At 38.6% G+C, this 25,425-nt stretch overlaps 3 protein-coding genes across 7 annotated transcripts in view; 2 read left to right on the forward strand and 1 right to left on the reverse strand.

The window, feature by feature from the left end:
• Positions 1 to 433: 433 nt before the first annotated feature.
• LOC144658289 (uncharacterized) lies at positions 434 to 6,065 on the reverse strand. Its single transcript, XM_078518695.1, has 2 exons — positions 5,883 to 6,065; positions 434 to 2,459 (listed from the first exon to the last, which is right to left on the reverse strand). The coding sequence occupies exon 2, from the start codon at positions 2,426 to 2,428 to the stop codon at positions 1,517 to 1,519; it is 912 nt and encodes a 303-aa protein (XP_078374821.1). The 5' UTR covers positions 2,429 to 2,459; positions 5,883 to 6,065; the 3' UTR covers positions 434 to 1,516.
• Positions 6,066 to 6,649: 584 nt separating this feature from the next.
• Positions 6,650 to 25,425, forward strand: part of LOC144658186 (uncharacterized) — a 221,355-nt gene continuing 202,579 nt past the window's right edge. Inside the window, exons 1-3 of one of the 4 annotated variants that reach the window (XM_078518547.1) lie at positions 6,650 to 6,726; positions 8,788 to 10,004; positions 10,080 to 12,592. In XM_078518547.1, the coding sequence (XP_078374673.1) occupies positions 8,840 to 10,004; positions 10,080 to 10,294 (1,380 nt within the window). In that variant the 5' untranslated portion in view covers positions 6,650 to 6,726; positions 8,788 to 8,839 and the 3' untranslated portion in view covers positions 10,295 to 12,592. Of the gene's footprint in view, positions 6,727 to 8,787; positions 12,593 to 25,425 lie in introns of those variants that run through there. The other 3 variants (XM_078518548.1, XM_078518546.1, XM_078518550.1) reach the window with 3 other exon arrangements.
• LOC144658161 (uncharacterized) lies at positions 14,549 to 23,586 on the forward strand. 2 transcript variants are annotated; one of them, XM_078518514.1, is made up of 3 exons: positions 14,549 to 14,667; positions 21,097 to 22,706; positions 22,790 to 23,586. In XM_078518514.1, exons 2-3 carry the CDS (start codon positions 21,146 to 21,148, stop codon positions 23,035 to 23,037), a joined length of 1,809 nt encoding a protein of 602 aa, XP_078374640.1. In that variant the 5' UTR covers positions 14,549 to 14,667; positions 21,097 to 21,145; the 3' UTR covers positions 23,038 to 23,586. The 2 variants fall into 2 exon arrangements, with proteins under 2 accessions (XP_078374640.1, XP_078374641.1); XM_078518515.1 differs by having other exon boundaries at positions 14,550 to 14,667; positions 21,097 to 22,544; positions 22,796 to 23,586.

Raw genomic sequence — 25,425 nt, forward strand, 5'->3', positions numbered from 1 at the left:
TGTTGCAATAAAATCATAATTTTGGCCGCCATCTTGGCTGATGCGGTATTTTCCATCAATGAAATTATTGCAGGCTCAATTTTCAAGCTGTCAACCGCTGATATTTTGTACTGCAGCTGCATCCGTGAAAACACGAGGCGATCGAGGCGATCGCATCAGCTGATGTTTTGATCAAAATTTGCCGATATCTTGGTGTGGCACCGCCAGCAAAGAAGAAAAAGCAATGTTAACACTTCAGAAAAACAAACCAAATATGAATAAGAAGAGCAAAAGCGTTAATTTCTTCCGTTGTGGCAGTCGAAGAGGCCCTGGCTTTCATTTGTGCCCCCATCATACGCTTCCGTCAACATCACAAGCCGCTTGGGGGCGTGATGTTTTGTGAAATTTGTAAGCCGGCAGCCAAGGTAGACAAGTAAAGAGTCTCATTCACAAATACTTGTGAATCAAACTTTATTATAACAGATTCGTTGTCTTGTAGATTTCATGTATACACAGTGTTACATACATGTGATAATAACAAAAAAGTCAACTTTTCATTTACTTGTTGTACGGTCGCCATTCTTCACTTTTGAACGGGCAAGTAAAATTTTGCCAGGGCAAGTATGTCATCTTGCATACTTGCCCGGCTGACGACTTGGAGAAAAAACGAATATGGATCCCTGAATGCCACAGCAAATTTGATCGCCTCATCAATGAAATGCTGATTATTCAACACCTAAAGCCAACTTTTATCATGCGAAGTGTCAGACTCCATCTGCGTGAAGCTACTTATAATTACATAACCATGCAGCAAATGTCTATTATACTATATTTTTCCACAAACTAATTTATATTCACACTACAACACTTTACCTTGATAATGATGTTAGCTACATCAAAACGTCCGACAGCTTTAGTTTTAAGATTACTAAATATGCATGCAGGGAGAAACAAGCGATCACAAAAACAGCAATGTACACCCTATTAGCCTAAAGTTAGCGTAGGTCCCTTGCAGTACATAAGCCTTTTTATTGGGAGTAGGGATTTCTGCTTTGCATGCCTTGCTGTCTTCCCTTGCATGCCTTGCATGGCTCGCACATTTGTACAACTCTTGACCCAGACCCATTATCTTGTCAACGTTCAGTTGGGGTTTGGTGGAATAACCCACTCAGAGCTGTCAAACCTTTTTCTGCATAATAGGTGTTTTGAGCTTTCACTTGCTAATTGTTTAATTTATTTTTAACAAAATTAGCAGCAGTTCACCAAGGCTGTGCTCTAAAAAAAATTACAAGGAGCCCAAAGGTTCCAAGTTATGAGATTCAGGGTGCCCAGCATAAAGCTTATATGAAAGATATAAGATTATCTGGTCATCATCATCGTCATCATTGTTCCTTTTCACCCCCTTGGGAGCATAGGGCGTCCACCAGTTTCCTGGTCACCCAAAGACAAAAGTTAGTCGCCCGAGGCACCCGGGCACCCTTAGAGCACAGCCCTGGTTCACTATGTGAAAATACTGGTTAGATGACAACCAATAATTTTATAGCCTTTCCTCTTTGATTTCTTTCAGGTTACTTAAAAGTTCAGCGATGCTGAAGACAATGCCATGCGTCTCAATACTACAAGTCGCTCCTGTGCTGCATGTTGCTTTATCTTGCATTATGACTTTTTCCCCACTGTAAAATTGGCCATGCCGATTAACTTCAACAGGCTTGTCACCTTTCTGTATTTCTTTATGCTTCATGATGTCTTCTGCTAAATTAAAAGGCTTCTCTCCTGTGTGTGTTCTCTTATGCTCCTTGAAGTATCCTGCACGTTTAAAACACTTGCCACAATGATTACATTCAAAAGGCTTCTCTCCTGTGTGAGTTCTTTTATGCTGCTTTAAATTTCCTGCCAGACTAAAACACTTGCCACACTGGCTACATTCAAAAGGCTTCTCTCCTGTGTGAGTTATTTGATGTTGCTTTAAATCTCCTGCACGTTTAAAACACTTGCCACACTGGTTACAAACAAAAGGCTTCTCTCCTGTGTGTGATATTTTATGCTTCTTTAAGTATTCTGCATGTTTAAAACACTTGCCACACTGGTTACATTCAAAGGGCTTCTCTCCTGTGTGAGTTCTTTTATGACGCTTTAAACTTCCCACCTGATTAAAACACTTGCCACACTGGTCACATTCAAAAGGTTTCTCTCCTGTGTGAGTTCCTTTATGTCGCTTCAAATTTCCTGGCAGACTAAAACACTTGCCACACTGGTTACATTCAAAAGGCTTCTCTCCCGTGTGAACTTTTTCATGCCTCTTGAGGTGGTCTATATTCGGAAAATCTTTGCCAAAATCTTTGCATTTAAATGTTTCCCCATCTGAGGAAAACCTATTAATTGATGCATGTTCTTCCTGATTGCCAGTTTGAGTGAAACTCTTGCTGCACTTTGTGTAATCTTTATCCATCAAAGTTTATGTTCTTTACACGCTAGCAGACCTTAAAACAAACAAAAAAAGTAATATCAGTGTTTTGTTCCAGAAAATATCAAAACTCCCCAATGAAGGTCTTTTGGTTTGAGCCACCCAGCCATCTAGAAATTCCAGTTGAGTGTCACACTGTTTTTTTAAATTTTGCTGGATTCTGAAATCCCCCACCCCCTTAGAATTTGTAATAGTTGCCCTTGGTGGAGTGGGTATGGATAGTTGTTGGCGCCACATAGATGTATTGTATTGTCATGTTACAAGAAAATAAATGTGACGTACAAGGCAAGGTAAAATCCCCCACCCCTTCCCCAAACACCCACTAGGGCTTTGCAGCTTTTGCAAGGAGTATTATATAGGCAAAATCTTGATTCAACTTGGTCAGGTATTTTTGTGTTATGTGGCCTTCCATACTTCATACTCCCCCTTCCCTCCTGAAAGTGTTTCAATTCGATGTCCCCACCACCTGGGAATTCCAGTGAGCACATACTCTTGTTTTAAAAAATTGGCTGTTGAGACTCCCCTCATACCCCCGGTAATTTTGCAGTTTCCCCCTGTGGGGTGGGTATGAGACATAGACATAGACATAGTTTATTTAACCACGAAGAGCTCAGGAGCCGTAGCTCGTTAAAACGCTCTCGTGAAATAAAATAGGTCTAAAAATTACAAATAAAAGACGGTTAAAAGGTAAAAAGTGTATATGTACAAAATTGTGATTATGATATGAATAAATAGAAATCTATATAAATATAATTCTAGTTAAAAGGTAATTACAATTTCAATTAAAAAGGTATCTAAAATTACAATAAAAAGTTCATTAAAAAATTACAATTTTAATTAAAAATGAAGCTAAAATTACAATTAAAAAGGTCTTTGAAAATTACAGTCAACAGAAAGAGCAACTGCAGCTTTCTTCTATAGGTAATTTGGATTCGGACAGTAATTTCTTAAAAGAGGTGAGATCTTCGGCCTGGCGGACTTCAATTGGTAAACCATTCCAAATGCGTCTAATCGAATTGCTAAATGAATGTTCAAGCCATGCTGTTGAGACGCTTTGTTGTTGGACTACAATTGGTAAACCATTCCAAATGCGTCTAATCGAATTGCTAAATGAATGTTCAAGCCATGCTGTTGAGACGCTTTGTTTCCTGGAAGATTACCAAGGCAAGAAGTGTATGATTTTAAATACCCATTGTCATATATAAGTTTTTTACAGTACTGAGTAGCGCATTCATTTGTTATTTCAAGGGATTCCGAGCTCACCGGATTCTTCTGATGGTTTTCAAATAAATATCTAATGTATGATTTGACTGATGAATACATGTTTGTTTCATGTTTAACAAGTGCTTTAAAGCAGCATTGGTTAAAATTCTTTTGATTCATCATATTTTCTAAAATTCTCCCTTTCTGAAAAATTTTATGGGTCAGAAATGGGGGGGGGGGGGGATTAATTTTGATCCAGGGATTTTTTTTCATCTTATTGAAAGCCCTTTTTTTCCTTAGAAAATAAGAACCTATAAAGAAACTAAATAGCATAAATTTTATACCTGCCAACTCTCACGCCTGCGAGTTGAAAAATTCGATCTCACGCCAACTCACGCTTACGAACTTATTTCTCAGGCCTGGTTGAAAAATGTGAGTTATAATAACCATAACCGACACAACTCAGGTCGTGTAGGCGAATCGACTTCACTGTAGGCGAATCAACCTGTAGGCGAAATTACTTGTAGGCGAAACGACTGACATTCGAAAAAACTAGGTTTTTACTTGCAGGTTTTTGCAGTACTTGTGTGATTTAGCAATGGTTATTCAGACCTCTCAGGTCTCACAGTTTTCACTTCAATCTCCCTGTTTTTACTGATCTGAGATCTCCAGATTTTTTTACCTCAATCTCCAGATTTAGAATGCTTGGAGGTTGAACGGTCTGGATATTGGAAAACAGCAGAATTATATGTGAAATACTGTACAACGATTGATTCGGCAGGCAAATAACCTGTGAATGGAGACTGTTTTTTGAGTCTAATGCTTGCGTGCGCTTTGCGCATGCGCATTAGACTCTTTGTTATATGAAAAAAGCTGTTAGCAATCCCAAGGGAATGGTTCGGGATCGATAATCGTTCGCTGTAATGTAGAAAACAATGATCAGCTGCAAGAACGGACTCCGTACGGACACGCACGATTAGTTTCAATTAAAAACAGCCAATCAGCGACACGTGTTCCCACGCATAATTAAAAGTTCTTTCTCAAGTCACGATTATTCAACACTTGAACAGGACGTAATAATTTTCCAGTTAAGACATTTGTAAGCTTTTTGTGAAAATAAATCTTCGTTTTCAGTTCAGTTAAGCACTTGTGTTTTCGTCTTGCTTAAAAAGCAAGACGTCTTTGAGAAAAAATATTCGACAGCGACTCGCGTTTATTTACACAATGCGACCAAATATTTATTTTGTTTTAAAAAATAGAAAACTTTACCTCGTATTTTGTATTTAAGTCATTCGAATTTTGACCAATTTTTTCTTTACAGTGCAAACAAAAACCTTCAAAAATAAAAGATGTACATGGATAAATGTAAATCAAGTTACGCGACTAAATCAAAATGCGTTTGTTTGGCCGCTTTGCAGTATTACACTGTCCCGGCCTTTGCCATACACTGAAATCGAATTTCATGCTTTTACGACTCTCAGAGATCTTAAGTTCTTCTTACAGCTAGAAAAATCATAAAATGGTTACATTGATATGGAAGTGATGATTCGCGAAATTTGTACATCATGATAAACAGTCTTCGCTCCTGTGTATGGTAGCTCGATAATAATTGCCTAGTTTCCAGCGTTCAAAAGGTCATCATTATATTGACGTGAGCATTTACACCCGTTTTTAGGAAAATCTGTCACTAAGTGCTTACAGTACAATGGAGTAACAGTCACTATTTCAAGTGCTTTTATTGCAAAATCTGTTTCAAGAGTCATCATCAAAATGGTGAAAAATCTGAAAGAAAACGATGTGAAGTTCTTCAACCCTTGTTGTAATGAATATGCTTTTTGTAAATCGTCACGCAATCTTGTCCAAATGTTTAATCTTTTCTGCTTTTACGGACAATACGGAAGAAGTAACATCAACTCCTGTTAAAACTTTAAATTTTGTGAAGCATATAACATTTATGACTGTTTCGTTTTCATCCATAATCATCCACGATGCCCCTAGCTTGCTATAAGCATTTTAAATTAAACTCCCGAACACAAACCTCTAACCAATTTTAACCGGCTTACGAAAACCGCGCAATCTGTATCACTATGCCATACGGCATTAGACTCATGTCACCCTTGGTGACCTATTTTTATGTTTTTCTACTCATTTCAGGATGACACAAACAGAATTCCTCGAAGACTAATAAATTATTACTCTTCTATCGCTTCAACACGATATTTGCACTTTTTCTTACCTCTACTGAAGCAAAACAGTCTTTTAGTAAACTGCAGCAACACGAAGTCTGGAAGCCGCCATTGAAGTACTGGAGCCCAATCTACTCGCCACAACTGGGAACGGAAAACTAAACCAAACCGAGGACAGGACTCGCGAAATGTTGGAATGGATTGATCGCACGAGAAACAAACACGAGTGGCAAATATAGTAAAATAATCAATAACATACAATGCAAGGAGCCATTACATTGCCATATCAAACCAAAGAACAGTATTTCTGATTAGAAGCCTCCTTTGCATGCAGCCGTTATTTAAGGGGAGGGAGCGTTGCGTGACAAGACCAAACAACGGTCGCAAAGGAGCCTTTTACTCGGTTACATGTAGAAATTTTGCATACATGAGAGTATACTAACACAATAATAGAGGACCTGAATTCCTGCTAGTTCTTTGCATGAAGAAGTGAAGTGAAGTTTACATTCAAGCCTGACCCATAAGTCGGGTGCTCAATATCGGCCAGGTTTTTGTAGGGACTCGGAAAAATGCTACACATGTCTCAAAATATCTGCGCGTATTATATGTTAATTATACCATGGACTAAGGTGTATATACACCTAGCTAGGTGGAAATATGAGCTTATTTATTTTGTCTCTGTTTGTTTCTAGTGGTTTATGAAGAGTTAAGATTTCGATCGATTCATTTCCATTTGCCATTAGTCCAGTCCTCGGTGTAGTGTCTGTTTCCGTTTAAGTTGTGGCGAGTAGACTGGGGTCTAGTACTTCAATGGCCGCTTCCATAAGCTTGCATACGGATCGCATCGAAGGCTCTCGCAATTTACCAAAAGAAGACTGTTTTGCTTCAGTTGAGGTAAGAAAAAGTGGAAGTATCGTTTTTAAGGGACAGTAGAGTACTTAGTCTGCTATGAGTCCTCTTTGTATTTATATGCTGAAAGAAGGAGTAGAAAAACAAAACAGACTCTACAAGGCATCCGGTCACTTCGTTCCATGTCACGTTGTGCCACAAAATAGTCAGGTTGTTTCACACTATATAGTCAGATCATATCAGAAAGAAATATTTAGTTAGAAATAGCTCGAAAAAAATGTCAAACTAATGAGAATGCTCCACTTTGCCTCGTTGTTTTCCGTGCTGGAAATTTGTGCGCACGTTTCGTAGAGTGAAGTTTGTTTATGTTCGTGTTCGGTGAAATTTAGGTTTGACCCACCTGCATCCGCAACTGAATGCTTCTAACATCATCGATCAAAACAGAAAAACGAGTAGTGACAATATGCGAGCCAGCGAGCCATGCGAGCCAGAAATCCCAAATCCCAGTAAAAGGCTAACCGCAAGCTACCCAAACTAAGTAGAGGCTAACCAGAGTGCTATTTAGGCTAACCGGAGTGCTATTTAGGCTAACCAATGTGTTATTTCGGCTAACCTGAATGGCTCGCATGACTCGCGAACCATGCAAGCCAGAAATCCCTAACCCAATATAAAGGCTAACCTCAAACTACCTAAGCTAACTGTAGGCTAACCGGAGTGCTATTTAGGCTAACCGGAGTGCTATTTAGGCTAACCGATGTGTTATTTAGGCTAACCGAAATGGCTCGCATAACTCACTGGCTCGCACTTTGGCAAGACCCCAGAAAAACGATAAGAAATTAAGTCGCCTTTTCTTAAGTGAGGAAACATTTACGCTGGAACACTTACAAACTTAGGGCATGTTTACAAGCAGGTAGGGTAACCCTAGTGCTTAAGGGTTACCCTAGCAAGAGGGTTAGAAGATAGCCCGGGTTTACAAGCAAAAATTCGCAGGTAGGGTAACCCTACTATCCGGGTGAACTTACACCGGTTACGCTTCAGTTAACCTTGTAAATATAGTATGTAACTGGTAATAATCTTAGCGCCAAAACCGATTTTCGTTTTAGTTACGCAGTTTATCAGTTCCAGTAAAATCATATTTCAATTTCCAAGCTCATAAACATCTCAAGCACAATTTTTTTTATAGTTGGAATGCGTTTGATGGAGAAACTATAAATACTTATGTTATGGAATAACCTCACATATGCAGCGCCAAATATTTTACCACAAACTTTATCGTAGGAAGCTGTTATTCGAAAATAATTCCGTTCCAGTGCAAAAATACGACAAATTGTGAATGAATATGATGTCTCTTGGTCACAATTCGCTGTTTTTGTCAGTATTTTTAAACATATTTAGCTTCTTGGAGCCAAAATAAAGTTGTCCTGGGTAGGCGAGCAGAGCGTTTACAGGGCGCTAGGGTAACCCTAGCGCTCAGCTAGGGTTACCCTAGTGCTAGGGTTGGGACTCGGGGACGTGGGTACATTGGGACGTTTGGACTCGGGGACGTGGGTACATTGGGACGTTTGGACATAGGGAGGTGGGACTAGGGGACGTGGGAGGCACAAACGAACAGACTAAGTTTTCTGCGTTGAATGTATAGAATACAACTTCTGGTCTTATTTTTTTAATAGCTTCATTGGGAAACATAAAAACAAGGCATTTAACATTGAAATATATAATGTAATGTAAATAGATAGAGACAAAAATATTTCTCAAAGGGAAACGTGCGAAGGGAAGGTCGAAGGTGCAACTATGATTCATATTCATATTCATTCACTCCTGCTTGTTGGATATGAGATTGTTATAGCCTACTCTGCAATGCGCACCTCATTGGCTAACAACCATCTCATATCCAATGCATGCTCGTGAAATAATTGTTAAGTATACCACTTGAAAGCGCTGCATAACTAGTGTTATATATACTAGGAGTAACTAGGCTGGAAACTCAAGACTCAATCAACGGGAAAATCCAGAGGGTTTGGGGCCTAAACTGATAGACCTTTCATATGAGAGGAATGGATACTATCTAGAACAACACACTAATATAGCATTCTTTTGTGTTCTAAGGTCTGGAAATAACATTACCAGGTGGTGTATAAAGAGTGTGTATATCTTCCTGATGGATAAAGATTACACAAAGTGCAGCAAAAGTTCCACAAACACAGCTGGAGTGAAACGTTTTCAGTGCAGTCAGTGTAAAAAGTGTTTTACTCAAAAAGCACATTTAACACAGCATAAAAGAATACACACAGGAGAGAAGCCTTTTAAGTGTACCCAGTGCGAAAAGAGTTTTAGACAAGCAGGAACTTTAAAACAACATGAAAAAACACACACAGGAGAGAAGCCTTTTAAATGTAACCAGTGTGGCAAGTGTTTCACACATGGCGGAAATCTAAACAAACATAAAAGAATGCACACAGGAGAGAAGCCCTTTGAATGTGACCAATGTGGCAGACGTTTCAAATGTTCAAATAATTTAAAGCGTCATAAACGAACACACACAGGTGAAAAACCTTTTAGATGTAACCTTTGTGGCAAGTACTTTAATGGATCAGGAGATTTAAAGCAGCATAAAAGAACACACACAGGGGAGAAACCTTTTCCATGTAACCAGTGTGGCAAGTGTTTTAGTCGGGCAGGGCATTTAAAGCAACATAAAAGAACTCACACAGGAGTGAAGCCTTTTACTATAGCAGAAAATGCAATGAAGTGTAAACGAATACAGAAAGGTCACATTCTCTTAAAAGTTAATCAGCATGGCCAGTTTTACAATGGAGAAGAGGTTTTGAAGCAAGATCACACAAAGTGCAGCAAGAGTTTCACACACACAGCTGAAGTGAAACGTTTTCAGTGCGATCAGTGCAAAACATGTTTTACTCAAAAATCACATTTAACACAGCATAAAAGAATACACACAGGAGAGAAGCCTTTTGAATGTACCCAGTGCAGCAAGCGTTTTAGACAAGAAGGAACTTTAAAACAACATGAAAAAACACACACAGGAGAAAAGCCTTTTGAATGTAACCAGTGTGGTAAGTGTTTTGCACATGGGGGAAATCTAAACAAACATAGAAGGATGCACACAGGAGAGAAGCCCTTTGAATGTGACCAATGTGGCAGGTGTTTTAAATGTTCAAATAATTTAAAGCGTCATAAACGAACACACACAGGTGAAAGGCCTTTCAAATGTAGCCTGTGTGGCAAGTGCTTTAATGGAGCAGGAGATTTGAAGCAGCATAAAAGAACACACACAAAAGAAAAGCCTTTTCAATGTAGCCAGTGTGGTAAGTGTTTTAGTCAGGCAGGACATTTAAAGCGGCATGAAATAACTCACACGAGAGTGAATCCTTTTACTTTAGCAGAAAACGTAATGAAGTGCCGACGAATACAGGAAGATCACATTCTATTAGAAGTTAATCAGCACGGACAGTTTTTCAATGGAAAAGAGGCTCTAAAGCAAAATGAAACAACATGCAGCACAGCAGCTACTTGTAGGATTGAGCAGCATGACAATGCCTTCAGCATCGCTGAACTTTTAAGTGACCTGAAAGAAATCAAACAGGAAACATTGTAATATTATTGTTTAAATTGTTTTAAGACCAGTATTTTCACATTGTGACCAGTGTTAATTTTGTTAAAAGGTAATATTAATTAACAATAATTATTCACTTTCAAAGTGGAGGTGAATAGTGGTGGATATCTACCAAGTCACAAATAGTATATACCACACAAGTTGAATAACTACTTTCGGTAAACAAAGCGACGCATGAAGATAGTTTGTTTCTCTTTAGCTGCTCGGAGGTAAATGGTACTTTGCTAATCACCTCCGAGTTAACCAATCAGCGTGCGCGAAAAGCACTATTCACTTGTGTGTTATATCCTAAACAATATTATTATCAAGGAAAAGCTAAAAACACTAATTATGCAGAAAATGTTTGACAGGTGTTTAAGCCATGAAATTAACTTATTGGGTTAATTCAATTCAGATCTATATTTCCTAATGGTAACAATTTTTTTCTTGCTCAATCCCACTTCCTGCTTGGATATCTTTACCAGTAGACTTTTCCCTCTGTCTTTAAATAATTGTCTGGATAATTCTCATAATTTCCTTTGAGCCTCCAAATTAATGTTGCCTTAAGAATGTTCAAGAAGAATATACAAAGTAAGAAATGTATATTGTTGAAAAGGAAAACATGCCTTCTATCCCAGACTCTACCTCCCCTCCTACCAGCCCTATCCCCCACCCGGGGGCAAGGAACTAAGCACTTTCACCCTCCTCGCACCAGTAAACCCACACCCATGACAATTTCCCAAACAACATTTAAAGTCTGGGGAGTGTATATTTTTTCTAGTCTAACCTAACAGCATGCATCCCAGGCAAGAGGGAGGAAAGAACCATAAAAACAAGAACAATGTCTGATCTGTTCCTATCATAGCCTAAATTTCAGACGTCCCCCTCTGGTCACGTACTGAAATTCAGGCTATTCCTATCATAACAATGTATATTTTGTATATGTTATATTTTGACAGGGCTGCAAAAAACACTCGGTCATCAGACATTGGCCAACCAAAATTTGCTCATGTCCGACAAAATCCCAAGTGTATATATTTTTTTCAATCGTTAATCATTTTTGGCAGCGATGAGTAATAATAAGTAACATAAGTGCAAAGAGATCACGAGGAAAGTGATAGCTCGGTAATTTTAAGGAAATAAAATTCAACCTTTTGTTTTTGGTCATTTCCCACCACACTTTTGTTTTGTCCGACCAAGATGGCATCTTAGTAAGGGCCTCTTCACACGAGATCTCGGCTCACTCCTATTTTCTTTGTAAAATTTTGGATGTGTTCATATGAGAAGGTGGGCCAGCCCGGTTACCGATATCTCGGTTTCTGCAACCGAGATCTCGGCAACTGGGAAGAATATTTTCCCATATGAACACTTCAGCCCGGTCGCCGGGACGCAACTTTTTTTGAGAAAATAGCTTCCCTTTCGTAACTGGGTGGTCAAAATGGCTTAATTTTGCCTTGTATCTATTTCCACTTCAGAAATATGCGAATTAGCTTTATTAATAAAGTTACAAGGGTCAATAAAGCTACGATATTTGCGAAAGATGCAACTTTATGTGTCGCCATTTTGGCTTTGTTTCTTGAATTTTATCCCCGTCAACCGGGCTAAAATTTTCCATATGAACAGACGTCAAAATCCGTCCTGGTAACTGAGACAGCCCGTAAACCGGGCTCATGTGAAGAGGCCCTAAGACATATGCTCTTTCAGGTGAAAACAATTATTTGCCGCCCAATGGTGGTTAAATAGGTAGCTAATTTTCACTGTCTACATGTAAACCCGGGAGGCGCGGTGGCCTAACGGTTAACATGCTCGACTTCGAGTCGAATGGCCCGGGTTCGAGGCCAGGGCGCTGCGTTGTGTTTTTGGGCAAGACACTTTACTCTCACAGTGCCTCTCTCCACCCAGGTGTATAAATGGGTACCGGTGAATTTACTGCTGGGGGGTAACTAGCATCCCATCCAGGGGGGAGTAGCAATACTCCTAGTTGCTTAATGCTACGGAAAACCGGGATAAGCTCCGGCTGTAGATGTAAACATAAACTTTTACATGTAAACCTAAAATGCAAATCACCATAAGAGTTACAGTATTCTATATGCTAGTCCTTAATGCAGGGTTTATACAAAGGCAATTACATCTTGTGTTTTATTTTAGAATCAATGCCTCCAAGGAAACCATTTAGTTCTTGCTGGAGCTAACTAAGACAAGTCACTGATAGCTTATAATTTCCGGAATTTTTATAAAGCAATTGATCATACACCTTCTATATAAGAGAGAACGTGCTGCAATCGATACCAAGAGATGTCAGTGCTGAAGGCTGTTTGAATAAAAATTTAATTTATTTACATTGTTGTCTAGTGTTCTCTTTTGGTTTCCTTGTTTTTCTTTTGTTTGTTTCGTTTTTCAATTTACAACAAGACGTTTCATGTGATCTTAAGATCACAATTCCCAGTACCTTCAGTTTACAGGTGAATCTTAATAACTTAAACCTCCACCCTCTATAGTCCTTTTGAAGGGAAATCCCGGGGGGGGGGGGGGTACTTCCCATAATGGCCTATACGGGGAGGCTCTGCCCGAAAGGGGTACCTTTGTCAGGCTTTAGGTATATAAAAGGGTAGGGATTTCACGAGTTTAAGTATATGAAAGGGTATGGAAATCTGTCATTTGGCTATTTAAAAGGGTCTGTAATTAAAATATTTCGAACAGACGCAATTTATGGCTGTATTATTTTATTAAGCGCTACATAAAAATGACAAGAGAACCTTCTATTTTAGGTCCACGCCATGTCTCTTAGGTATATAAAAGGGGTACCTTTTTAAGATAACGGTATACGAAAGGGGTAAAATTTCCGCCAAAATGGTATATAAAAGGGTAATGGGGTAGAACTTGGAGCGGAGCCTCCCCGTATAAAACTTTTTTGAGTACCCCCACCCCCCCAGGAGAGAAAGGGAAGTCAAGTCATGCATTTGAGTCTGGCCCATACATTAGGAGCTCATCCGTGTTTTTGTAGCATCCAGGGGAAGAATCTCTACTCTCCTTTGCATGGGTTTTAGTCCATAACAGGTCAGGGTTATTACCCATTCACAGTCAAGTCTCTTTAAAATGGACTCTTCAGGACCGACTCCTGCTGTCCGTCTTGTAGTGAGTTAAGTTACTGTAAAATGACGGGAAAATATCAAGGACCAGACAAACACCACATGTCCGTCTTATAGAGGTGTCCCTCTTATGGAGGTGTACGTTAAGAGAGAATTGACTGTATACATCTGGGTGGAAAGAGGCATTGCGGAGTGAAGTGTCTTACACAAGAACACAGTGCACCTGGTGACCCCTGCTAGGGTCTTATCGAAAGTGCTCATAAAAAAGGCATTAAATGCTAAAAGAAGTGCTCGTTTTTTGGCAAAAAAGTGCTAAAATAATGCTAATTTTTTTAAAAAGTGCTCGTGGGTAACATAAAAATGCTCACTTTTTTCCGATTTTTTTATCTTAGAATATTACATTTTTCAGATTTTCAGTTACATTTTTCAACAATAAAATGTAACGATCAATGTTTGATGTCAGAGTACGCTCTCGAGCTATCTCTGCCTTGGCTGGCTGACTTCCATTGTTTCTCGATGACAACGTGGATGACGTCATCTTGGAACGAGTGTGATGGACTGGGTTTCTAGAAGGCAACCACTGACGTATCAAACCTATTCCCCAGGCCTCCTCGGCTCCTTTGACTAAAATGAGATTTGTGAAATCAGATTGTGCTTTTTAACACAAAATTAGACAAATAGTCAGTCGAAAATCCGAAATAATGCTAGCACTGCTTTTTAGGGTTAAAATGTAAAAAAAAAAATGCTCGCGAAGCCAAATAATGCCAAAAAAGTGCTAGCACTATTGGTAAGAGCCTAACCCCTGCTCCCCCGCCAGAGCTTGTATCTGGACCGCAATCTTTAGTTAAAGAAATGCAATTAAAATTGCATGTGCTGCTAAATTGTGTTTACCATACCCTTATATATGCAAAACAACTACATTTAACCAATCAGAGTGCATTTTATATATATATTTTTTAAACGTACCGTAATAGTGTTCTTTGGTTTGATATGGTAATGTGCTTGGTTCCTTGTCAAGCCTGTTACTGGGTATTTTTCTTATTTTGAACCTCTTTATTTATTTCATTAATTTTTCCTGTGTTTGTTTCTTGTGGTTTTTGAAGAGTTCAGCTTTCGATCGATTCATTCCAATGTTCCAATTAGTCCTGTCCTCGGTTTTGTGTTGTTTTCCATTATTTCCGTTGTGGCGTTGTGGCGAGTAGACTGGGTTCTACTTCAATGGCCGCATGCTGATCGATCGCGTCTAAAAGTCTTGCAGTTTATGTCGACTGTTTTGCTTCAGTAGAGGTAAGAAAAAGTGAAAATATCGTAAATAGAGTAGCAATTACTTATTCCGCTACGACTAACGCTTTGTAACATGCTGAAACAGAGAGTAGAAAATACAAAACAAGATCTATGCCGAATGCTTTGAAAATTAGCAACTTCAGAATACCCGGCCACTTCATGTACATGTGTCGGGACCTTTTGTAGAACGAGGTATAACACAATAGATTCTTATTCAATGACAGGTAAATAAGTGGCCGGGTATATATGCTGAACTTTAGCCGAAAATTTTGCATGGAAGCTACATGAACACAGGTCCTCGTGCTCGAGCCGGCTGAAATCAGGACGTAACAAATCGATAATTCCGATACTCGATAAAAATCGATAAACATCGATAAGTAATTAACTAATTAGTATCGAAAATTGGTCAAAATCGATGACCCAATTCTTTGTGATTGTCGATTTTGATCGATTTCACTAATTAAAGTTCGATTAGTATCGATTGCGTTCGAAAAGTATCGATCGCGTTTGATTAGTATCGATTTCAAACGAATTTGTATCGATTTCGATCAGAAATTATCGCAGAAGAAAAGCTACCGTTTCTGGCTCATTCTTGTGCGCAAGCACAAAGAAGGAGGTATTAGAGTGAAGTGCATGTGGACAGAAGTTGCCATGTGTAGACAAAAAATGTGTGAGCAAAAAATGTGTAGACAAAAAATGTGTGAGCAAAAAATGTGTAGACAGAAGTGGTATAGACGGAAGTTGTAGAACGGAAGTAATTTTACATGCTTTTCCTTTGCTGTTAGTAAAAGTCAAAAATAACTTATAATTGAAGCTCAGATACACATGTGTAAAGAAATGAAGCCATAGTTCAGTGTAATAAATAAATTTACATCAAATCACAATTTCAGAAATTCCAAAAAGTGCAACGTGGATCAAGACACCATGGGGGGTTCATTTTATCATGCGCTGATACATGCAATCAAAGCTTCATTTTAACGTGCGCTGACACACACAACTGCCGTCCCTCCAGGCAGCGGAAGTAGTTTTACATGCTATTCTCCCCTTTTTTTTAAAATTCAAAATTAATTTCCGGGAAGTTCTTGCAGATACAATTGTAAAAAAAAATAAATTTTTTTTTAAGTATAATAAATAATTTAATTTTAATATAAAATAAATCTAAATTTTAAAAGAAAAAAACCAAATTTGGGGTGGGGAATTTTTTTTTGTTTTTGGGGGGAAAGGAAAAAAACCGGCTAAGGTGGAAAAAAAAAAAAAAAAAAAAAAAAAAAGAAAAAAAAAAAAAAAAAATAAAAAAAAAAAAAAAAAAAAAAAGGGCTCTCTTTACATTTTTCAACAATAAATCGTTTTAATCGAACATCAAATCAGAAAGCATTTCTGTCGTCAGATATTTCTATTCGTACTAAATGTCAAGCGGGTTATGCTTGCCATGTTTCGGCTCACTATATTAAAACCCACGATTTCCTCGATCACTGCACGTTTTTATTTCATGTCACGTCATCTTGTGTCACGTCATCTGTTTTTCATTTTAAGGTGAGTAGAAAGACGATGTGTTCGTACGCATCTTTCGCTGCGCTATTGTTTGCAAGTGGATACTTCCTGACAGAAAGGTAATTCAAAATGCAATTAAAGCAACAAACTATCTTTCTCATTTGCTTTACATGTGTATCTGAGCTTCAAAAATATTATTTGTTACTTTTACTTTGTAGCATGTGTTAAAATGAACCCGTTTAGGGTCCCCTAAGATGTACACAGCTTGGCATCTTGATCAACGTTGCATTTTTTAGAAGTTTAAAAATTTATGACTTGATGTTAATTAACAAAGATTATATTTTTTTTACATAAGTTTCTAAACTTCATTTTGACTTTACACAAGGGGGCTGCATGAGTATATTTCCATTGCCCCCCCCTCCCCCCAAATCATCCATTACAAGAATGAGCTGTAGAAGACCTAAATGTAATAACTGGCCCTAAATGTAATAAACTCCTAAAATTGTAATAACATTTGACCTTAAATGTAATAAACTTCTAATTGTGACAACATTCAGACTTTTAACGTTATTATAATGTCATCAGTGACGTAACCATCACCTCATTAACCCTATCCAGACCTGGGGGGGAGTGCACACGCTGACTTTTAACGCTTATAACTTTTTCAAAATTCAACCAAGCGCTGCCAAACTTTGCGAGTTTATCTAAAATTTATCTGGCAATAATTTGATAGGATAGGTTGCTGTGTCGGGAACTTGACGTTACCATGGCAACGGCATTTTGACAGACATGACTCTTGCACCGTTTATTGAGTTTGAGTACTTTTCATTAATTTTGGGCCGTTTTCTGACATTTGGAGAAATAATTTATTTTCAAATCCAAGATGCGGATCCAATTTGGCGGCTGTTTTGACATCAATGATTGTCACGTGATGTGACGTCATCATCCCGTGTGACATATATCAAAAGATAGATTTTATCAAAAGATAGATTTTCGGACATACTATATATCCTCCAATTTTCATTGTGATTGCTTAAATATTTTTACTAGAAGTTACGGATCCAAAAAAGCCTGGTCTGAATAGGGTTAACCAAGGCAGGGTCTCAATGGGGTTAAAGTTCCGCTATAAAAGGGATGGCACCTTCCACATTTCACACTTCTCGGGCGAAAAATGCAAATTTGTACTGTTTGCATTCGTGGCACGTTGTGGTGCCAAGCATCCTTCAAGCTGAACATGTTTGGAAATCTCACGAAACCAAGATACCGGTAAATTATTGACAAAAATATGAAAAATAACTTCCTAACACCTAACAGAATATTCCTAACGAAAATGAAACACATTTTATCAGTAACAGTTGTGGAAAATACACAGGTTGTTTGCCAGTTGTTTACGCTTTGATCATTGACTAACAACTGGGCGCGAGAATGGCCAGGCCAGGCCTCTTTTATACCGAAACTTCTTGTTTAAAACGGCCAAAAAAGTAGCCGTTAGGCGTGAAAATTGGAAAATTTAACCATAAGCCGAGAAATATGTTAATTAACCATAAAAATGTGTCACTAATTTTAAATAATACAGACTAGATCACTTCGTCATCCCAGAATGGTCCTGAGACGGGGGTCTGAATGGTGCCTACCTCGATAACACTAAACACTTAATTTTTTGGCTCTATTCTTGGTTTTCATGTTACGTCATAAAATTCTAAAATCAAAATTCACTAGGCCTGCTAAATTTTCGTTGTCATTAGCCGAAAGATAAACTAAAAATATGTATTTTTCCAAATTTTCAGATCGATAGTGTCATTCGTTTTTAAAACAGAGCATTTTAAATATTTGAGTTCTCCGTCATATGTGACATCAAGCTGAGTGCCGTGACAAAGCTGTTTTGTTTAAAAAAAAGGCCTTTCCTTTCCATTTTGAGCAGATTGAACATTTTCAGATATAATTTGTGGTGTTTATGTGAAAGTGTACTAGCTCTTAAGCCAAGGATAGCCGCTGTTGTAAACAGAACTGAGTTCCAGATGGTTTCTCTGACATCACGGCAGCCATATTTGTGTCCCTCGGAAGGACACAGTTATGGCATCTCCATACTAAGCTTTATAAATTTGCGTGGAAAGGTTCGGAAAATAACTCGCGAACGGTACACCGCACAGACCCGAAACTTGGAGAAATCATTTATTTATTTATCATCTATAATATTTGAAATTCATAGCTTCTGTAGTTGAATGGTTTCAAATTTATTTTTTGATTGCGTGACAGTAAAAACCAGCAATAACATTAAACAATTACATTTTAGGCATTTTTACACTAACAGTAAAAAATTCACTGTATCAGTAAATTTTATCAAGAAGGTTTCAGCTATCTTCCGACGAATCCCGATCATTTCGGACGATTCCGAAGACTACTGAAGACTGCCCAAGATTTCCGAAGACTACCGAAGATATCCCAAGAGTAACAAAGATTTCCAAGGAGATTTTTAACTTCTGTTAACCGAAATGGAAATAAATTAACCGTTAGCCGTAATAAAAAAGCCCAAATTTAACTGTTAACCGTAGAAGGCACCACCCCATTGAGACCTTCAATTTGAAGTCAGTTGATTGATGTTTTTCATCAGTCACGTTTGGTTCACAATGAATACAACAACTTGTCCAATGGCATGACAGATGGCTCAACAAACCACGCTTTTAGTGAAATAACCAGTGAGTTGGTAACCCTCAGACGTATAAGCAAATTCATACTCCACGTGGTACAAGGGGGAGGGGTGGATGGACCCTCCCCCGTTCTATTAATGCCCAGTGAAGTTATTTTGGACTGAGTGAAAAGTCTTGCACTTACTCTACAAGATGTTAGCTGAGTGACATATGATGTCATTAGAACCGTCATCTGAGTCCGCCATCTTGGATTTTTCCATTTTCTTAGAAGGTCTTAAAATAACGGAACTTGATACAAAATCAAGCCATTAAAATGCTTATAAAATATAAAATTAAACAAAATGTGTGCAATTTTGTTAAAAAAAACTGATTTCGATCGATTTGTTACGTCCTGCTGAAATATTCGATTACGGTAAGCTTAAATAAAGTGTACTACACTGTTGATAATCTTAGGTATTGAAAGTGATAAAAAAGAAACTTTACAAAACTCAGCTCATGTCAAATAGCCCAACCACTCGTGCTACTTTTGCCTCTAACTGGGAAACGGGATTCAGGATAGTGATGAAGCGAAAGTGTAGCACTGTGTAGGAATGCGAGATTTGCATTAAAAGGAGTGGTAATACGGGCCTGGAATGGGTAAAGGAGTAAAGCATATGAGTAATCTGATACAGGACATACCTTCTCTGTATGTCCTTGTAGCAGTGAAAAAGTTAAATGCCAAATTACTTGTCATATTAATGTAGCTGCCATCTTGGGTAGCAGTTGTGCATTGTGTAGTTCCACAATTATCCATACCTCCCCCACAGAAGGAATTTTTCCTACAGCTGCTCCCACCCCACCCAGTAATTTCCAAGCCTATTACATTCCCGGCATATCCAATCAAACCCAGTAATCGAACATATTCGAACTCACAATAAAATTTGGTCAATCGAACACAATCCAACAAAATTGAACATTCGATTACCGAACAGTCGACAATCGAACGAAATGGAACGTTCGATTACCAAACAGTCGGCAATCACATTCAATTGAACGTTTGATAATTTACCGAACTCCTGTTTGTTTATATTGCTGACATTGTGTAAGATGCGCTGCACCCTGTTTGGTTCTGCGTGATTTACTAAACAACAGATGGATTCCAAACAAAATGGATTCGGATTGAGTTCTATTGTGTTCGATTTAGTTCAATTAGTTCAAAAATCGAACTCACAGCAAAATACATGTTCGATTTTGTTCGATTACCGAACCCAATCGAATGATTGGTGTTGGATTGGTTTTTGGTTTGATTTTGTTTGATTGGATACGCCAGGTACATTTCCTTATAGTTTTTGGCCTTTGAAAGGACTGTGTCATGGATATGCACAGGCTTTAAGACTAAACACATTAATTTTGTTCTTTGCCTGAACCCTTAAAGAAAATCATAGCGAAACTGATGAGGCTCCTAATAGCCAGGGGATATCGACAGACATTTATCAGGGTGTAAATTGAGAAGGCCCGGGTTACACTTCTTGCACCCAAACTACTGGTCAAAAATAACAGGGTCCCCATTGTTGTAACATACTACCTGGGCCTGCCGAATATAGTGGTATTCTGAAAGAATTACAAACATTGTTGCACAGTTCTGAGAGATGTACGGGAGCCATCAATGAATTTCTTATCATGGCATTTCGCCGACTCAAAACCTTGCATGACTACTTGTTCTGTGCAGAATTATGACCTTAGAGAGAAGTTCTTAACAAACACACTATCAAGTGTGTGGATAGAAGATGTGACTTTGCTCTGTAGCCCATACTTGGCCCTTTGGGCCACTGGTGAGCCCTGCTAAAAGTACACCTCAGAAATCCACAACCCATGCAGCCAGCCCTAACGACCATGAAAAAATAAAAGGCATCATATGGTTCTCTATGCATGCATGATTCTCTCATTGCTATGGTTATGGTGCTCTGCTTCTGTGGCCCTTTGAGCCCCTAGTACCCTCTGCTAAAAGTAGACCTCACAAGAATCCCAAAGCCAGGTGTGTATTTGGGAAATGGGGGAAGGGGGGAAAATTTTTCTTGCCCTGTGCATCTTCCTGCAAATATTATACCCACCCCAGAAAGGGTAACTGGAAAATGTATTGTGAGTAGTGGGAGGGGGCCTCAGCAGCCAAAATTTTAAAATGAGAGTTTGAGACTAAACTGAAATATACTGGGGGTGGAGCCTCAAATCCAAACACCTGTATGGGAGGGGGAGAATGGATAACAAACAGATATTCTCTGGAACAACATACTAACATTACTTTTTGTGCTTTAAGGTCTGAGAATGGCATATTACTAGACTAGTGAGAAAGTACATGGACCTTGATGGCTGAAGATTATGCAGAATGCAGCAAAAGTCTCACCCAAACTGAGAATCAGGAAGAACATACATTGAGTGAAAGAAATCACACAGGAGAGAAGCCTTTTGAATGCAACCAGTGTGGCAAGTGTTTTAAAACTGCACAAAATTTAAAGAGTCATACAAGAACACACACAGGAGAGAAGCCTTTTGAATGTAACCAGTGTGGCAAGTGTTTTAGTCATGCAGGAACATTAAACAACCATAAAAGAATACACACAGGAGAGAAGCCTTTTGAATGTTGTCAGTGTGGCAAGTGTTTTTATCATGTGGGAAATTTGAAGCAACATAAACTAACACACACAGGAGAGAAACCTTTTGAATGTAACCAGTGTGGCAAGTGTTTTAGTCAGGCAGGGAATTTAAAGGAGCACGAAAGAACACACACAGGAGAGAAGCCTTTTGAATGTAACCAGTGTGGCAAAAGTTTTAATCGTGCAAGAGACTTAAAGCGGCATAAAAAAACACACACAGGAGAGAAGCCTTTTAAATGCGACCAGTGTGGCAAGTGTTTTAATATTGCAGGAAATTTGAAGCAACATAAACTAACACACACAGGAGAGAAACCTTTTGAATGTAACCAGTGTGGCAAATGTTTTAATCATCCAGGACATTTAAAGGAGCACGAAAGAACACACACAGGAGAGAAGCCTTTTGAATGTAACCAGTGTGGCAAATGTTTTATTCGCCAAAGGGACTTAAAGTGGCATAAAAGAACACACACAGGAGAGAAGCCTTTTAAATGTAACCAGTGTGGCAAATGTTTTAATTATGCAGGAGCTCTAGAAATTCATAAAAGAACACACACAGGAGAGAAGCCTTTCGAATGTAACCAGTGTGGCAAGTGTTTTAATCATGCAGGAAATTTGAAGCAACATAAACTAACACACACACGAGAAAAACCTTTTGAATGTAAGCAGTGTGGCAAATGTTTTAATCATCCAGGACATTTAAAGCAACATCAACTAACACACACAGGAGAGAAGCCTTTTAAATGTAACCAGTGTGGCAAGTGTTTCAATAATGCAGGAACTTTGAAGCAACATAAACTAACACACACAGGAGAGAAACCTTTTGAATGTGAGCAGTGTGGCAAATGTTTTAATCATCCAGGACATTTAAAGCAACATAAAAGAACACACACAGGAGAGAAGCCTTTTAAATGTAACCAGTGTGGCAAGTGTTTCAATAATGCAGGACATTTAAAGCAACATCAACTAACACACACAGGAGAGAAGCCTTTTAAATGTAACCAGTGTGGCAAGTGTTTTAATCTTGCAGGAAATTTAAAACAACACGAACTAACACACACAGGAGAGACACATTTTGAATGTGACCAGTGTGGCAAGTGTTTTAATCGGAGAGGTAATTTAAAGCAACATAAACTAACACACACAGGAGAGAAGCCTTTTAAATGTAACGAGTGTGGCAAGTGTTTTAATCTTGCAGGAAATTTAAAACAGCATGAACTAACACACACAGGAGAGAAACCTTTTGAATGTGACCAGTGTGGCAAGTGTTTTAATCGAGGAATTAAAGAAAATGAAAGAATAAAAAGAAAAGGAAAGAAGAGAAGTAAGAAGAAAGAGGAAAAAAAGAAAGAGGGGGGGGGAGAGGTAATTTAAAGATACATAAAAGAACTCACACAGGAGAGACGCCTTTTAATTTAGCAGAAAACATTATTCACAAAGGTGACAAGCCTGTTGAAGTAAATCAGCATGGCCAGTTTTACAATGGAAAAGATGTCCTAAAGCAGGATGAAGCGACATGCAGCACAGGAGCCACATGCAGGATTGAGAAGCATGGCATTGTCTTCTGCATCAGTGACCTGAAAGATATTACACAGGAAAAAGTATAATGTTACTGTGTGTCATCTGACCATTTTTTTCATATATATCGTGACCACTGTTAATTTGTTAATTTAGCCAAGAACCTAATACACAAAGGTGACAAGCCTTTTAAAGCAAATAAGCAGGGCCATAAATTAAACAATTATCAAGAGAAAGCTCAAAACAGCGATTACACAGAAAACATTTGACAACTGTTTTAGCCATGGAGTTTTGATTGGGTAATTCCAAAAAAAAAATTCACTTATTGTGACAGGAATGTGACAAGATTTTTCTTGCTCCATCCCAGCTCCTGCTCAGATGTCCTTACGGTCAGTAGACCCCGTCCCCTCCTTTTGCTACCATTTCCATAAATGTTTTTGAGCCTACAAGTTAATGTTGCCATGTTATTGTTTTCTTGAATCTTCCATGAATGTGCCAAATTTTGTAACCCGTAGAATTGTTAGGACTTTAATTTTGGCCTTGAAATTATTCTAAGTTCATTTTGAATGTAACAAGCTCAGAAATAAGCTTAGTACGTGTTTTCACCACAAATAAAAAGTTCACGTGTTGTGCCTCTATATATTGTTGAGGTTATTTAAAGGCCGCCTGTGTACAGCCGCCCCGCTCCGTTAAAAAAAAATCGCGGAGGGGATCTTTTCGAGCGGATCGAAGCGGGACGGCTGTACACAGGCTAACGGCCTATGGCCTTCCAATCTGAACTAGTTTATGTTATTTCCGCTTGGTAACATAATTTCAAACTATTCAGGGCTTCTGGAAGTCCTGAAGGCCTGTCGAGGCAGAAGAGTATAGAGCCGTGAAAAGATTTTTGTGTGCGAAAAAAATCTCAGAAACGCTTCAAAATGTAGAGTGGGCCGATATTCAATACCAATTATATTCGATACACCGATATTTTGACATTTTTGAAAAGTATCGATACTTAAGAAAAATATCCTACTTTCGATAAGTTTTCGATACTGCACACGTGACTAGAGCCTGTGGTATTCTGTCTGGTCAGCACCTGAGATTTAAGAATGCAGTTTTTCTCAAACAAATAATGATTTTCTTGTCAAAATTTGAATTGTTAAGGCCGTTTGACATGGTGTCCACACATTACTGATGCAACAGTAGAACAAAAAGACCAAAAAATCATCATCCATGGCTAACATTTATAATGCTAGGACTGTCGTTTGTATGGTCAGACAAATCCCTTGACATACCAATGACGTCAAGACGAGAACTACGTCATAATATCGATATCTAGCCTGCGAACGCAGACGTGTTTCCGGTTGTCGTTTCTCTCCACCGAAAAGTAACGTCTGCGAACCCGAGCCACAAAACGATTTCCGTGACGACAAAATATTTTGTTTTCTCTTCGGCCAATCAGATGCGGCGATAGAATGAGACTCGAATACTCCTCGCGCAGCTCCCTCGCAATTACATTTGGCGGAAACATGCGCGATACTCTCACAGGCTACGCGCGTGTGACTTCTGGGTTTTTCTGAGCCTAACTCTGATTGGCTTAAGACTTTGACGTCACGGAAATTGTTTTGTGGCTCGGGTTCGCAGACGTAACTTTTCGGTGGAGAGAAACGACAACTGGAAATACGTCTGCGTTCGCAGGCTAATCGATCGAGAAAAAAGGCAAATATCGTATCGAAACCGCAAAGTTTTCAAAAACTTGTATCGGCTCATCCTTGATGTGAGGTAGATCGTGAAAACACAATTTGTGATGTTTTTTGCCAATCTGCTCAGCACGCGCGCAATTTGTTAGAGTTTTGGCCAATCAGCGCACTACTTATTTATTCAGCACGTGCACGTTGCATTGCAACTATTCCCAGACAAGATGCGTCTAGGCTTTTGTACATTATGCTAGCATTTTTTCGAGCATTTTAGAGAGGCAAAAGCATGGAGCATTATTCGAGTATTTTAGTGGCATTTTCCCGGAAAATTATATTTTTTCAGAAAAAATAAAAATAATAATTTTTTTGGTGAAGACTAAAACTCGAAATTTACAAAAACTTCAAATGCCACCCAAATACAGCTGAATGGAGACTGAGGAAAAGTCAGCGGTTTTACGTTTCAAGAGTCAAGGGGGGGGCATGTTTGTTTTCTTCGTGAGCCGTGGCTGTGAATCTGTGACCCCACGTTAAAATTTTTAAAATTAATTTTAAAAAACCGTTTGTATAATGAGCATTATCCGAGCATTTTAGGGACTTTTTGGGGGGAGACCGAGCATTTTAGTGGGAAAAATGGAGCATTATATTTAAGGTGGAGCATTTTAGTGGGGAAACAAAAGCATAAATGTACAAAAGCCTAGATGCGTCTCAGAGAACAAAAAAAGTCAAAATTCCCGGACTAAAGATTGAAATATGAAAGAAACTTGAATTAAACTTTAATTTGTTCTAAATTTAATGTTC

Source organism: Oculina patagonica, chromosome 6, assembly GCF_052425735.1.
Source record: "Oculina patagonica isolate OP01 chromosome 6, crgOcupat, whole genome shotgun sequence".
Lineage (NCBI taxonomy): Eukaryota > Metazoa > Cnidaria > Anthozoa > Scleractinia > Oculinidae > Oculina > Oculina patagonica.

What these genes read in the sequence shown, in the direction of transcription:
- LOC144658289 (XM_078518695.1), bottom strand. Translation starts at nt 2,428, where the DNA reads ATGGATAAAGATTACACAAAGTGCAGCAAGAGTTTCACTCAAACTGGC.
- LOC144658161 (XM_078518514.1), top strand. Translation starts at nt 21,146, where the DNA reads ATGGCTGAAGATTATGCAGAATGCAGCAAAAGTCTCACCCAAACTGAG. An exon ending in GTGTGGCAAGTGTTTTAATC is followed by an intron (nt 22,707 to 22,789) that starts GAGGAATTAAAG and finishes AAAGAGGGGGGG; the next exon opens with GGAGAGGTAATTTAAAGATA.